Below are 15,000 nucleotides of genomic sequence, written 5' to 3' on the forward strand. Positions count from 1 at the left end.
AATGAATGAATGAATGAATGAATGAATGGACTGATAAAGAAATGAAGAGAATGAATACATCTTCTATGAGCATGGCATGATGAGAGGGGGAGACGGAGGAAATGAGGACCTACCCTCCTGGGTCCAGCTTCTCCATCATGGCCTTGCGCGCCTGATTGGCTGTGCTCTTGGGCATCGTCTGCGCCCTCATCAGCTCCTTCCTCCTCTCCATCTGACGACGCTCCGTTGCGGAGTCATCCTCACGATCAAACACACTGAGACACAGACACGCACACACACACACACACACACACACACACACACACAGATTTGTGATTTTGAGTAACATGTTGTGCATGGTACAACAGAGACAACACACACTGAAGCCTGTTGCACTGTGGGTACTCACCTGCCGACCTTCTTCCCAGAGCTGGAGGACGATGAGGATGAGTAGCTGTAGGATTTACTCTGGAGCGTCCCCTCTGAGGCAGAGAGGAAGAGGAGAGATGAAGAGGGTGGAGCTACGCACACACACATCAAACAACCACACACACACACCACATAACCACACCCACACCCACTCCCACGGGGCAAAGGGCACTTACTGTCCGTCTTCTGCACATAGCTGGACTCCATTACGCTACTACGGGATGACCTGCTGCCGTCATCTGCACCACACACACAAAGAGACCACAATGAGTCCATTAATAATTTCCAAACACACACACACACACACACACACACACACACACACACACACACACACAGAGACCATAATGAGTGAATGAATCTGTCTGCACAATTCCCTAGTTCCCTAGTCTTTCTGTAGTTCGTCTCATAATTCATAACTATTGAAGTTGTTGTGTAAGGAGGAACACTTAGATCAGAGGTGCAGCTGACTTTCAAAAGATCAAAGATTTTGCTTTTCCTTCCAACTTTTGAGTTAAGTGACCAAGTAATCATGACATTACATTTCCCTTCGTTCTCTTGCACACTAACTGTGGGTGGAGGAAAAGTACCGCACTGTAGGAGTTCAGGGAGACCGCTCGTGTTTGTAGAGAGTGACCGATGAGGCCGTACCTGACTGGGCGAAGCGATTGGTCTTGGTGACCTGGCTGACCGTCGAGCCGTCGGCGGACTTCTCCACCTTCTTGGTGACCATCTCTCCGGCCTTGCCCTTCTGAGCACGCTCCTCTCTGTGCTTCCTCAGCTCCTCCAGACGCTGATCCCGCTCCTTCTCACGGAGGTCTGACACACCCCGGAGTACACACACACACACACACACACACACACACACACACACACACACACACACACACACAGGATGAGAGAATGCAGACACAGAAGGAATAACAGAAGGAACAACCGAACGTTACAAACACAAAAACAAAGCAAACGGTAAAAACAAGACTGGCCGTGTTGCCTTAGACACACAGGCATGCGTAACACTTCCCAAAGATTAGCTCCAAACACGTGCTCTGAAAACACACATGCACAACACAGGGATGAAGTTTCCGTAACCAGACTCTCCTGTCTTAGGTGTGCTGTGTGCTTTGGGCCTTGAGAGGTATTAAATACAACAGAGATCAGGCACACACACATACATACACACGCACAGAATACGCACGCACGTACACACGCACACACACACACACACACAAACACTAGGTGTTCCATAACAGAGGGCTCTCTATGCAGAGGACAGCTGGAGCTCTGGGTGAACTAGGCTTAAACGTGTGTGTGCGTGTGTATGTGCGTGTGTATGTGTGTGTGTGCGTGTGCGTGTGCGTGTGTGTGTGCGTGCGTGTGTCCACGTGTCCTTATCCTCTAAAGATATCTGTGCTTTCTCTGGCACACACACACATTCATGGGCAGATCCTGGTTTAACAGTGGCTTTGAAATGAACCCACAGACAGGGCCTCAGGTGGCCTCTCTCTCTCAAACACACACACACACACACACACACACACACAAACACACACACACTAGTGAAAAAAACACAGGTGAACTTGAGGTTGCATATGAGAACACACACAGACATACAGTACACAAACATGAAACGATCTAAGTTGTAAATATACATATCCACTGTCTAACACGCGTGCGTGAGTTACATGTGTTGACACTCAGAGTGAGTACATCTGCATCTCAACACTCGTCTCTGGGGCAACAGGTACGGTGGACACAGGATGCAAAGACGAGACTACAAACTCTACAACATTCAAAACATCTTCAAGCACAATGATTACACACACTCAAACATACACACACACACACACACCCTACCGATCTCCTCCTGACTGCATCCCAGTTTGGCCTCTGAGTTCAGAGTGAAGAGAGAGAGAGAGAGAGAGAGCGGGTGAGCGAGAGGGAGGGAGGGTATAACAGATGAAAGGGTTGGCATGTGGCACGTTGCACCAGCAGCAGGCCTACAGCACATGGGCACTGCACAGGGCATGAGGGTGAGGGAAGGACGAACGAGATATGGCCGATGGCCTAAGGGCACAGAGAACGGAAGATGGGGGGTGGGGGTGGGGGGTGTTACCTCTTTTCTTTTTCCGAAGATCCCGCATGGCAGCACGGATCAGTTTGCGCTCCTCAAAGTCTTTGGATTCATCAAGCTGTCACAAACACAGGAAGAAACAATTTCATATGCAGAGCAGTCCATATTCATACTGTACAACATTCAATGATCAAGGGTGAGATGCAAACACTTCTCTCCAACTGAGCCCATCCAAAGAGCAGACAGCGTTCTTATGTCACTCCTCTCTCACTGGCACAGATCTTTACTAGTGTATACTCTTACAGAGCAGACAGACATGGCTGACTAGCGGTTTCTCAGTGGGAGCTCTGGTGTGTTTATGTACCATTTTATCCAGCAGCAACTCATCCTCAATGGCCTCCAGCTGCTCTGCGGTCATCCGCCCCCTGGTCTCCGACTGGACTTTGGCTAGAGTGGAGGTAGAGGAGGCGTGGGACTGGGACTGGTCCGCCATCACCGTGATGGCGTGCTCCTGGACCCTGGCCGGGGCGGGGGAGGCACGCGACTGGTCTGCCATCACCGTGATGGCGTGCTCCTGGGCTCTGGCTGGGGCGTGGGGGGTGGGGGAGGCGCGGGAGGCCTGGGACTGATCCGAGACCACGCGGATGGTGCGCTCCTGGGCCCGAGCAACGGTGGACGAGCTCCGGGACTGATCCGAGGTCAGGGACTTGGACGAGGAGCCGTTGGGAACGGAAGGCTCCACCACGAACATGGCTGGCTCCGACTCCAACTGGGGATCACATGAACACAAACACTCAGAGGGCTGGAGAACAGAACACCAGCGAGTCAGCAGACGGCTGTACTGATACACTCTCTACCAACACATGCAGATTATACACGATTAGATAATGATACTGATACACTCTCTACCAACACATGCAGATTATACACGATTAGATAATGATACTGATACACTCTCTACCAACACATGCAGATTATACACGATTAGATAATGATACTGATACACTCTCTACCAACACATGCAGATTATACACGATTAGATAATGATACTGATACACTCTCTACCAACACATGCAGATTATACACGATTAGATAATGATACTGATACACTCTCTACCAACACATGCAGATTATACACGATTAGATAATGATACTGATACACTCTCTACCAACACATGCAGATTATACACGATTAGATAATGATACTGATACACTCTCTACCAACACATGCAGATTATACACGATTAGATAATGATACTGATACACTCTCTACCAACACATGCAGATTATACACGATTAGATAATGATACTGATACACTCTCTACCAACACATGCAGATTATACACGATTAGATAATGATACTGATACACTCTCTACCAACACATGCAGATTATACACGATTAGATAATGATACTGATACACTCTCTACCAACACATGCAGATTATACACGATTAGATAATGATACTGATACACTCTCTACCAACACATGCAGATTATACACGATTAGATAATGATACTGATACACTCTCTACCAACACATGCAGATTATACACGATTAGATAATGATACTGATACACTCTCTACCAACACATGCAGATTATACACGGTTAGATAACGATACTGATACACTCTCTACTAACACCAACACATGCAGATCATAGACATTAGAGAAGAGTGTTGATACACTGCTAACACCAACACATACAGATCATAGACATTTAAAGAGTGTTGATACACTACTAACACCAACACAGGCAGATCATAGACATTTAGAGAAGAGTGTTGATACACTATTAACACCAACACATGCAGATCATAGACATTTAGAGAAGAGTGTTGATACACTACTAACACCAACACAGGCAGATCATAGACATTTAGAGAAGAGTGTTGATACACTATTAACACCAACACATGCAGATCATAGACATTTAGAGAAGAGTGTTGATACACTATTAACACCAACACATGCAGATCATAGACATTTAGAGAAGAGTGTTGATACACTATTAACACCAACACATGCAGATCATAGACATTAGAGAAGAGCGTTCCCAGAGAGGAAGGTGATACACATACAGTATGGACTCTTATGGCAGCTGACCACACCGGTGCTGAGACCTGAGTGTGATTTACTCTGCCACCAACACTTCATCACTTCCACCGTCTCCTATTTCCTCCCGACACTCCAGTGTGTGCATGTGCGTGTCTTTCACTGCTGCCATGTCCATAATAATTCAGATCTGCCTTTGACTGCTAATTTGTTAACATGGTTTTCTATGCAAACACTTGGAGCGCGCGGGACTTATGTTGGCTCTGGTGTGTGCAGCTAGATGCACCAATATACACAAGTAAGACAGAGGAGCAGAGAGAGGAGCAGACAGAGGAGCAGACAGAGGAGCAGAGAGAGGAGCAGAGAGAGGAGCAGAGAGAGGAGCAGAGAGAGGAGCAGAAAGAGGCTGAAAGGAGGTTTAGGAGAAAGGAAGGAAGAGGAGGCGAGCGCAGGATGGAGGAGCAGAGGAGGAGGAATGCTGGGGATGAAGAGAGATGAGGACGAGCGGCCGGAGGAATGTTTCCGTGGCGAGCGCTCCACACATCTGTGTTGACTCTGCCGCTGAGGAAGACGGCTGACATTTAGGAAGGAATTCACACTCGTCCCCCCGCACCGCTCTGCTCCCTCACACGCTCCCTCGCTCCCTCGCCGGGCTCCTCCTGCTCCTCCTGTCCTCGCCTCGCTCAGCGCCAGAGAGGAGCAGAGGACAGGAGAGGAGCGGAGCGGGGGGACGAGAGGAGACCGGGACAGGACTCGTGCTTATGGAGATACATGGTGCTGATAAACGCATAAGACACACACTCGTATATCTGCACACACGCTCCAGAGAGTCCTTTTTGTGGGTGGGTGAGCGAGAACACACCAGAGTGTGTGTGTACAGCATGTGTGTGTGTGTGTGTGTGTGTACATTAGAGACTATAGAGCTCCTTAGTAAATGCCAAGTTTAATGGCAGAAAGTACTTGTTAAGAGCGTGTGATATATCTCTGTATGTATATACAAGGCTTTGTATTAGAACAGTATGTGCTGGCACTAGTGTTTTAGTGTGTGTGTGTGTGTGTGTGTGTGTGTGTGTAGACAGGATGTTAGTCAATGTCTCCAGTGATGACAGGAGAGCAAAGGAGATGGGCCTCACTTATAAACAGCAGTGGTCTATTTTCCATTCGCACACCGCAGCAACAAACACATACACACCTCTTAAAGTGCTTTTACAGACCGAGCGACCACTTCAGTAGTGGCTGGACAGAGGGATCCCAAACACAAAGGTTGAGTCACCCTTTTCACATCACATGAAGCATGTAAGTGCTCTGTGTGTGTGTGTGTGTGTGTGTGTTTCTGGGGTCCCTCTGGATTATGTAAGAGTTGGCTTGTATAGTGTGCAAGGTCAACTGAGTTCAGGTGGATTGTGTCTGTGTCTGTGTGTGCGTGATAGATAGGCTGCAGCTGCTCATACAGTACTCTACAGTGGGACCTCAGGAATGAGGCCCTCTGCTCATGCTTCATGCACTCACACACACACACACACACACACACACACACACACACACACACACACACACACACACACACACACACACACACACACACACACACACACACACACACACACACACACACACACACACACACACACACACACACACAGGCACTGATCCGAGGGCCTCTGCATCCCAAGCTCAGGCCCACAAGTATTCCACTCCACAAATACCCCATAATCATGCCCATAAATATCCCAGGGCCCAGAACGGTCGGTGCCCACAGGCCCTGCACCCCCCGCACAGGTAGAGGCGCCCGGGCACCGCTGATAGACTGGTTAAGCTGTCTGTCAGTTCAGACCGGGCATAATGTTCACAGATTAGGGAGGTGGGAGATGCTAATGAGCTAGCGTCCAGGCTATTGCTGCTCTGGCATGCCGCTCTCGCACCACAGCGGTCACACACGGGCCGGCCGGTGGAGGACTGTGTGTGCTGGACAGAGGGCTCAGTCCGCATGGAGAAACAATGAGCTGCGAGCACAACCTTTACAAAGAATTCAATGCGTTTGCCTCTGTCTGAGTGTCTGTCTGCCTGCCCTGGACATGAGCAAATCACACACACACACACGCACACATACACGCGTTCTGACACAGTGTCCACCATGCAGGTCACATGCCAGCAGCTCTTTTATCAGCCCGCTTGACCTCTTTCTGTTTATAGACACAAGTCTGCTCCAAAAGATACTCTCACACATGCACACATATTGACCAGATGACTTCTAGGAACCAAGAGTTATCTAATGACAGTGCAGCACACACACACACACACAGGAAAGATTCTCTGTGTGTCCATGAATGAGTGACTGTATGTACGTGAGCGAGAAAAAGAGAGAGAGACAGAGAGCGAGCGAGAGAGAGAATGCAGGAGTGTTCATTCTGGCTGCTGTGAGAAGATGAGGCATGCCGGCTATGTTGGGATGGTGTATGTATGTGTGTGTGTGTGTGTGTGTGTGCACGTGTGTGTGTGTGAGTGTGCATGTGTGAGTGCGTGTGTGAGAGAGAGAAATGATCAGGGTTTAGTGGGATGAGCGAAGCTTGAAGGTCAACAGAACTCCGCATACCCTCACACACGCACCCTCTTGTCCAGTCACATAACCACCTCTCAGGCCAAGTACTCTCTCTCTCTCTCTCTCTCACACACACACACACACACACACACACACACACACACACAACCCCTCTCTCTTACACACCCACCTTCAAACCCAATTACACAAAGGCTCTTTAGCACATTCTACTTCCTGCCGCTTGACTCCAAATGCCAACACACCCTCGCGCACACACACACACACACAAACACACAAATACACCTTCACATCATACAGATGAATATAAAAAGTAAACTCCATACAGTACTGCACTACTGCAATAAGGGCACTCTATATACTGCAAAGTGAAAAAATACTTGGGCACAAGACACAGCAGGAACCACACCACAGACGCTGATATCCTTTGAGAGATGGCTCATGGAATCATACCATGCTGTTGCTCCGGGAGACCGTGGTTGGCATGGAGGTGGTGGAAGAGGACCTTCGTGTGGAGAAAGCTGGGGGGTGTGGCACAGCATCCACCTCCGCATCAGACTCAGGGGTCGCGCCATTCAGCGGGTCAAAGGTGAAGGAGTCACAGCTAACGCCATCCAAAGCACTCATGCCATGGTGAGGCTCAAAGGCCAGGCCATCCATAGCGTCAGGGATCAAATAAGGCTTCATGTACGGGCTGACTTCCTCTAAGGGCACAGTGGGCATGCCTGGCTGCGTGTCGGAGCTCAACCCATTGTAAGGGTCAAAGGTCATGCCCGGCTCCTGGTCAGAGGTCAGGTCATTGTTGGTGTCCAGGACGAGGCCGTGGCTCAGCATGTGTGAGAGGTGGGACTGCGTAGCCGCTGCTGGCGGGGCGCTGGGCAGGCTGAGCGGGGGCAGCTGGGGCAGGTGCAGGGCGCGGCAGAGCTGCTCCACCTGGCGCACCAGCCGCTCCTGCTGCAGACGCAGCCGCAGGTTGTCCTGCTGCAGCTCCCGCAGCGCCTGCACCAGGGGGCCCACCAGACGCTCCTGCACGCGCCGCTCCAGCCCACGCCCCAGCTCCTGCAGCTCCGCCCGCGCCTCCCCCGCCGCCTCCTGCAACCGCTGCTCCGCCTCCCGCATCGCCTCCTCCTGCGCCTCCTCCTCGCCGCCTCTGGCCAGCGACGACTCCTCCTCGTCCGGCTCCAGCGGAGACAGCAGGTCGCCGATTTCCAACTCCAGCCCCGACTCGGCACAGGCGTCCGAGGGCTCCACGCTCACGCCCGGCATTCTGGGTAAACTTTCCGCTCACAGGACGCCAACAGAAGCCTCCTCTCCGCTCCACCTGTCGCACGCTTCTCTCCCTTTTTCACCGCACAAACGCTCCCTTGCCCCCAGCCACTGAGGATCAGCTCTCCTCTCTTTTGTCTCTTTGCCTCGTCGTCTCCCGGTCTCGACCGCTTCTCTCCCTCCTCTCTGTTTGCGATGGGAACTCGCAGAGGATGACCGCAGCTGTCACATAAATCACAGACTTCTCACTCCTCGCCTTGCTAAAGTCCCTCAGTCCCAGCGCAGCTCAGGAGCAGCTCTCCCTCTTGTCCAGAATGGGTTTCCATATGTGTGTGTGTGTGTGTGTGTGCGCCGGTGTGAGTTGTGAGCAGCTCGGTGTGGCCCCAGCTCTTTATACCCCTACAAATCTCCCCTCTTCAGCTGCCCTGACCCAGGCAGCCAATCAGCACCCACGGAATCCCATTTCCATGGCAGCAGAGGCCACTGGCCCCTCATTCCACTCAGGTGCCACAGACAGCTTTATTTATCACACACACACACACACACACACACACAGCCCTATTTAGATCTTTTGTCCTTCACACCTCCAATAGCAGGCAAGCCACTAGCCAACACCGCTACTGTTCAGTATCTATCTCCTTTTCTCTCACACACGCTCACATACGAGCTGTGGACCTCACTATACTATTATGTCCTCAATGTTGTTTCCCCAAACTCTGCTTCACCCAAATACAGTCATATTCACACAGTGATAGATGTGCTGACGTGTTGATCAAATGCACACTTGGGTGACCACTGCCTGTGGACGTGTGCATGTGCAATATCTATATTGTGCACACTCTATACTCTTTCGTCGGTCTCGCTTGCAATTTTCACTCACACACAAACACACGCAGAGGTGACATGACATCACATTAGCGATCAACTCCGTGTTCTCCCTGGACAAAAAAAGTCCTTCTCCCCCTGCTGGCCAGAGTGTTAACCGGCCATCTCCAGCACAGCACAGCACAGCATAAACCACCGCTGGTCAGGACAGCATGATTTAATGGAACTCACTGACCTCTGCTCAGAATAAGCATCACTTCATCTGTTCTGGCTCACTGGCTAGACATGTGCTGATAAGATGGGGACGATAAAATTTGCTCTCTTGTTCACTAGGTCACGGTAGTTTCTCACCTCAGTTCCTCAATGAGGAAAATATCTACAAACTGTGTGCGTTCAAGGGCAAACATGAGCGATTTTATGCGCCGGGTCTGCCAAGAAAGAGGCTACGAGCTGGAGCAGCGGGAGAAGACCTGACCCACTAATAGGGCTGTCAGTTCTCAGCGCTGCTCCAACACACTTCCAACCCGACAGTTTAGTTTAGAACATAGCGGCCGGAACCATAAACCTGCTGAAGAGAGATTGACAGCCAGCTGCCAATATAGACAGACTGCTTAGTGCAAGCCTGCAATTCACGGAGGTTTAAAGAGACATTGTGCTTGCTTGCTCTTTAACCCTGAAGTCTTTCTGCCTTCTCAACGTTCCATACACCGTAAGTAGGGTTCAGACCAAAGATTCCCGACGAGACAAGACGAGACGAGCTGCGATGTTCTAAAACCTTACGACTGCGATTAAACATGTTGAATGCTCTGCGACGGCTTGCGATGGCTTGCAACTTCTAATTCACACCGCTGCAACTCGGTCTCGTCGCGTCGGAAATCTTTGGTGTGAATTGGGATTTACAGCTACCTCATCCAAGCACCACGCTTAAGTAGCAGAAATACATTCAGTTGGGGGCTGTTGTATGTCTGTTGTAATTTTATCTTATTTCATACAACAGTTGTGGAGATAAATAGATGAATAAAGGTGTGTGTGTGAGAGAGTGTGTGTGTGTGTGTGAGTGTACTGAATGTAATGGGGGTGGTTGGGTGCATGTGTTCGCATGTTGGGACATCAGTCAGTGGCAGGTGCCTGTGCTTTGTGGTATTTGTGGGGCTGGTTATTAATCTTGGCGTAGGCACACAGTCACAAATGCCAATCCATCAGCACGGCTGATTAATGCAGAGGGGGTGTGTGTATGTACCAGAGGGAGACAGGGGTTAAGGAGTCAAAGAGAGTGCATCCATGTCAGATGTGTCAGAGTTCAGCACTGATGCTCCTGTTTTAAAGACTGATGATCTGACATATGGTGTGTACACACACATGTAGACACTCAAAAAATAGACGGGACATTATCTGCATGCATAAGAGTGTTGTGTATGGTTAAGAGTGGGGGGGCACAGGGGATAATGCATGCGTGAGGGTTTGTCCACTAGGATCAGTGGTTGGCCTTATCATTATGGGATGTGGTTACTGTGGCCTATCTGTACTCCCATCTCAGTGATACCAATGAGAGAGGGCCTGCAGAGGGGACACCACAGACCACCCACACAGATCACAGAGCACGCTCAAGTGTGTGTGTGTGTGTGTGTGTGTGTGTGTGTGTGAGCGCGCGTGTGTGTGTCTCTATCTATCTTTTTTCCAATATGTGTAAGGGAGGTGGATAGAGTTCACAGCTCTGCCCTCTAGTCTCTGTTGACTCTCCAAAAAGCTGCCGCTTCTCCTGTTCCTTCCCTCCCCATGCACATCCAGCACAGAGAGACACGGCCAAGCTGGCAAGCTCTGTGTGTGTGTGTGTGTGTGTGTGTGTCTCTGTGTGTGTATGTGAGTTTCAGAAAGATGGTGCGTGTGTGCGTATGTGTATGTGAATGCGTCTGTGTGATGGGTGGAAAAGCGCATGCGTGTGTCCGTGTCAGTGTGTTTGTGTGTGTGTACTGTATGTGTGTGTGTTCATGTCAGTGTGTGTGTGTGTGTGTGTGTGTGTGTGTGTGTGTGTGTGTGTGTTCATGTCAGTGTGTGTGTGTGTGTGTGTGTGTATGTGTGATGGGTGGAAATGCGCATGTGTGTGTCCGTGTCCATGCGTGTGTGCGTTTGTGTTGGTGTCCGTGTGTGTGTGTGTGTGTGTATATAAACGGGGGATCTGAGTCTCCTCTCTTCAAAGTAGGATTTAGGAGAGTTTCCAGGAGAAATCTGAGCTGAGACGAAAGAGAGAGAGTCAAAGAAAGAGGGAGAGAGAATACTCGCTCTACTTCTTTTCCTCTCTCTTCTCCCTCTATCCTGTCTCAGGCTCTCTCTGCACTTCCAAAAAAGGAGACAGCTGTCAGCATAAAAAACAATCTTTTCTTCCTATATAGCATCTCTCTATCTGTTCTTTCTTCCTGAGCTGACAGTAACACTAACAGGCGTACAAATGACTGACAACACTGAACAAGAGTTATTACTCGAGTGAAGAGATCAACACAACACAGGTTTCACGCTAACTGGAAAGTCTCTTCTGCCAACACCTGTGAGCAATACTGCTGCACTCTGAAAGAAACCCAAGTGTGATTATTTTTTCCATGAACAGACAGATTCCACAAGCATTTTTGGCCTTCCGAATTTCCTGATGCCTCAGATTGATTACAGCCCAAAAACAGCTGATCTTATTATTGAATGTGCAGGTTTCTCCTCATTTTTGCTGACGTTGGAGAACCCAGGCAAACCTGTTAGCAAATTTGAATTTGCTCCGCAGGTCAGTCTGGTCTTTCAATACATACATACAGTAGTACATACATACATACATACACACATACTGTATATATACTGTATATATACATATACACACACACACACACACACACACACAAACACTATACGTATTTGTTAATGTGATGACAGATAGAGCAGGGGATTCAACACAACCAATAGCTGCTACTGGTTTAATCAGATACGAATGTGCAATCTGTTCGATCACATCTTTGATCACAATTGCTTATCAATAATAGGACAGGCTTTATATGAGATATATACATATATACATATATACATATACGGTTTAATACGGTATTTTCTTTGGAACTGAGTAAAGAACTGCTTCTAAAACCTTTACTTACAAGAAAGATCTGATTAATGCATTGAACGCTTAACACATGTTTCACAAGTGTAGCAATTTAAGTTGAATTTCACTGCTGGTTTACGCCTCTGGAAGTTGTAAGTCAGTGAAGCCTTTCCAGACCCACTATCAATCTCAAATGAGATTTGAGAAGCAGCCCTTGCAGAAGTTTATTATAAAATACTTCATTATTACTTAAAGATTAAAATCACTTACATTCTGCCCAGGTTCATATTCAGTAGGAGGTGAGAAAGTGGTTGGTTATCAACAGGCCAAAACATGTAGTGGTATTTAATTATTTTGTTTGTATTTTTCAGTCCAGGCTGTAGAACTCTGTGCCTGTCTCTAAGCTTCAGTCAAGCCAATTCTTGTCCATGAATTACAGTCTAGTTCTAGATTAAAAGCTTTTCAATGGAGATTTTCATTGTTTGTTTTTAGTGTAGGACTAGGCTTAATCCACGCACACGAAACTGGCCCATGAAGTCTCTGGTGTGAAGAGGCTTGTTAGCTTGGCTTGAACACAGCCAGAAATGCACTTTTCAGTGGGGGTGTTGGAGGTGCCTTGCATTTAGACAAACACAAGATGTTGATAGACCACACAAAGGTCATTACAGGTTTCTCAGAGCTACTCGTGTCTGAACACATGAAGGTGTGAGAGCAAAGAGGTAAAGCAGGCAGAACAGCCAGACGGACAAGCGAGAGAAAGAAAACAAAACATGAAAAAAGAAAAACTGCCATTTGACTCATGGCTAAAACACAAATTAGAGCGGTATGGTAATCCTATATCCATCTGCACACGCTCTGTCTGTGTGTGTCTGGCCATCCATGGGTGTATCTATGCCTGTGCATAGGTGTGTGTGAGAGAAAGAGAGAGAGATGCGTCTTTGTGGGGGGTAACTTCACATACCTTGAAAGAGGGCCCAGTGGAGATGCTCTGTGTGGAGATCTTAAACGGAGTGGCTCTCAGGCCCAGCGTCAGCTCTGAAAGAAAGGAAGCACAGAGAGCAACTGAGAGAGGAAGAGCAACTGAGAGAGGAAGAGCAACTTCATGTGCAGGGACAGCAGGAGCCCCTTGGCATGTTAACATAATTCCCTTAAGCCTATGGGAGCTGGTTGTTGGTGGTTGGTTTTTTTTTTTTTAAGGGGGGGGGGGGCATTTTAAGGCATAAGTGGATGTGCATGTGGGTTTGTGTTTATCTTAGGCTTTCTCAATGTGTGTGTATGTGTATGAGTAAGTAAGTATTAGTGTGTATACGAGACGTATGCATGTGTGTGTGTTGTGTTGTGTTGTGTGTAAGTTGGGAAAGCATTGCCCATTACTCAGTTACGTAAGCTGCCACTGTGGCACCAGCAGGGAATCTTAAATCTCACCGTGGGGACTCATCAACACACACACACGCACACACACACATGCGCGCGCACACACACAAGCTTACCCCAAGCTATGTAAACACACTGAGACTTCTCTTTCCTTGGCTCACACTCTAACACACACGCATGCCCACATTAAATGGCAAAACAAAAATCCCTCATAGATGGATGGTGCCCATTTCATGCATTAGAGTGTCCGTGTGTGTGTATTACTGCACATACTGTCCACCCATGAACCAAAACATCCCAAAGGACAGAATCACTAAATCAGTCTCTACCTGTTGCACACTCACTCTGAACCCACTCCTGGACACACACACAGACACACACAAGAGGACAATTCCATAAAAGGCAGATTAGACAGTAAACTGGATTCCAAATGTCGAAAACATTACAGCTGATAGGACACCCTCTCTCTCTTTCTGTGTGTGTATGTGTGTGTGTGTGCATATATGTAAGTGTGTGTGTGTGTGTGTGTGTGTGTGTGTGTGTGTGTGTGTGTGCGTGTGTGTGTGTGTGTGTGTGTGCGTGTGTGTGTGTCTTGATTTAATGCTGGTTGTATTTGCGGAGCCTCTGAGGTAGACCAAAAGACCTTGTGTGAGACTGCTCTGCTGGAGCCTGGACTGTCTCTTAAATAAACAGTTTGGGTTAAGGACCTTTACGTACAAGCCAGAAAACAGCTGCTTGTGTGTGTGTGTGTGTGTGTGTGTGTGTGTGTGTGTGTGTGTGTGTGTGTGTGTGTGTGTGTGTGATGGGGTGCAGGTCTGTGTGAAGCCTTGTAGAACTTGAGGACACTTCTTAGGGTACAGTCCTTTCAAAACTTAATTTAAGTAGATGATCAGGTACACTACACCATCAGTGAAGTTCATATACAAACTACCAGAAGCAAACTAATATGTCAGTATCCAATGCAAAACTCAGAGGTAAACATAACCATGTTTGGACTACCACACAGCGTGCATAAATACTAACTCAGGTTGCAGGGTCATAAAGTCAGGAAACTGACCCATCCAGTGGCAGAGGTAATCTACCAAGATCAGAGTCCAACTCCTGCGCTTCTCCCTTAAAGCAAATAAACAGCGTCTAACTCATCTTCCTCATAGAACTCATCTTAACAGCAGATAACATCTGCACAACACAAAAGCTTAAGATCTACGAGGTCAACAGCCCACACCGGGAGACTGGGTCACTATGACACGGAGGTATCAGGAGCGCAAGCTTGGTGTCGGTCTCCATACGTGTATGTAAGGATGGTTGTGCTGTTGTGCCGTAATGAAGACAACCAGACAGAATTATTGTTCAATAAATCAATTGAGAA

General features: G+C 48.3%; 1 protein-coding gene across 4 annotated transcripts in view; it reads right to left on the bottom strand.

Moving 5' to 3' along the window:
- The window catches only part of smtnb (smoothelin b), a 52,854-nt gene that overhangs the window by 5,342 nt on the left and 32,512 nt on the right, over positions 1–15,000 (bottom strand). For 2 of the 4 annotated variants that reach the window (XM_062543615.1, XM_062543616.1), the window contains exons 10-17: positions 13,219–13,292; positions 2,847–3,251; positions 2,525–2,600; positions 2,266–2,298; positions 1,060–1,227; positions 585–647; positions 389–461; positions 114–254 (exon numbers count right to left, since the gene is read on the bottom strand). In XM_062543615.1, coding sequence (XP_062399599.1) covers positions 114–254; positions 389–461; positions 585–647; positions 1,060–1,227; positions 2,266–2,298; positions 2,525–2,600; positions 2,847–3,251; positions 13,219–13,292 — 1,033 coding nt within the window. The remainder of the gene's footprint in view (positions 1–113; positions 255–388; positions 462–584; positions 648–1,059; positions 1,228–2,265; positions 2,299–2,524; positions 2,601–2,846; positions 3,252–13,218; positions 13,293–15,000) is intronic. The other 2 variants (XM_062543617.1, XM_062543618.1) reach the window with 1 other exon arrangement.

This window comes from Sardina pilchardus, chromosome 8, assembly GCF_963854185.1.
Source record: "Sardina pilchardus chromosome 8, fSarPil1.1, whole genome shotgun sequence".
In the NCBI taxonomy this organism is placed as follows: Eukaryota; Metazoa; Chordata; class Actinopteri; order Clupeiformes; family Clupeidae; genus Sardina; species Sardina pilchardus.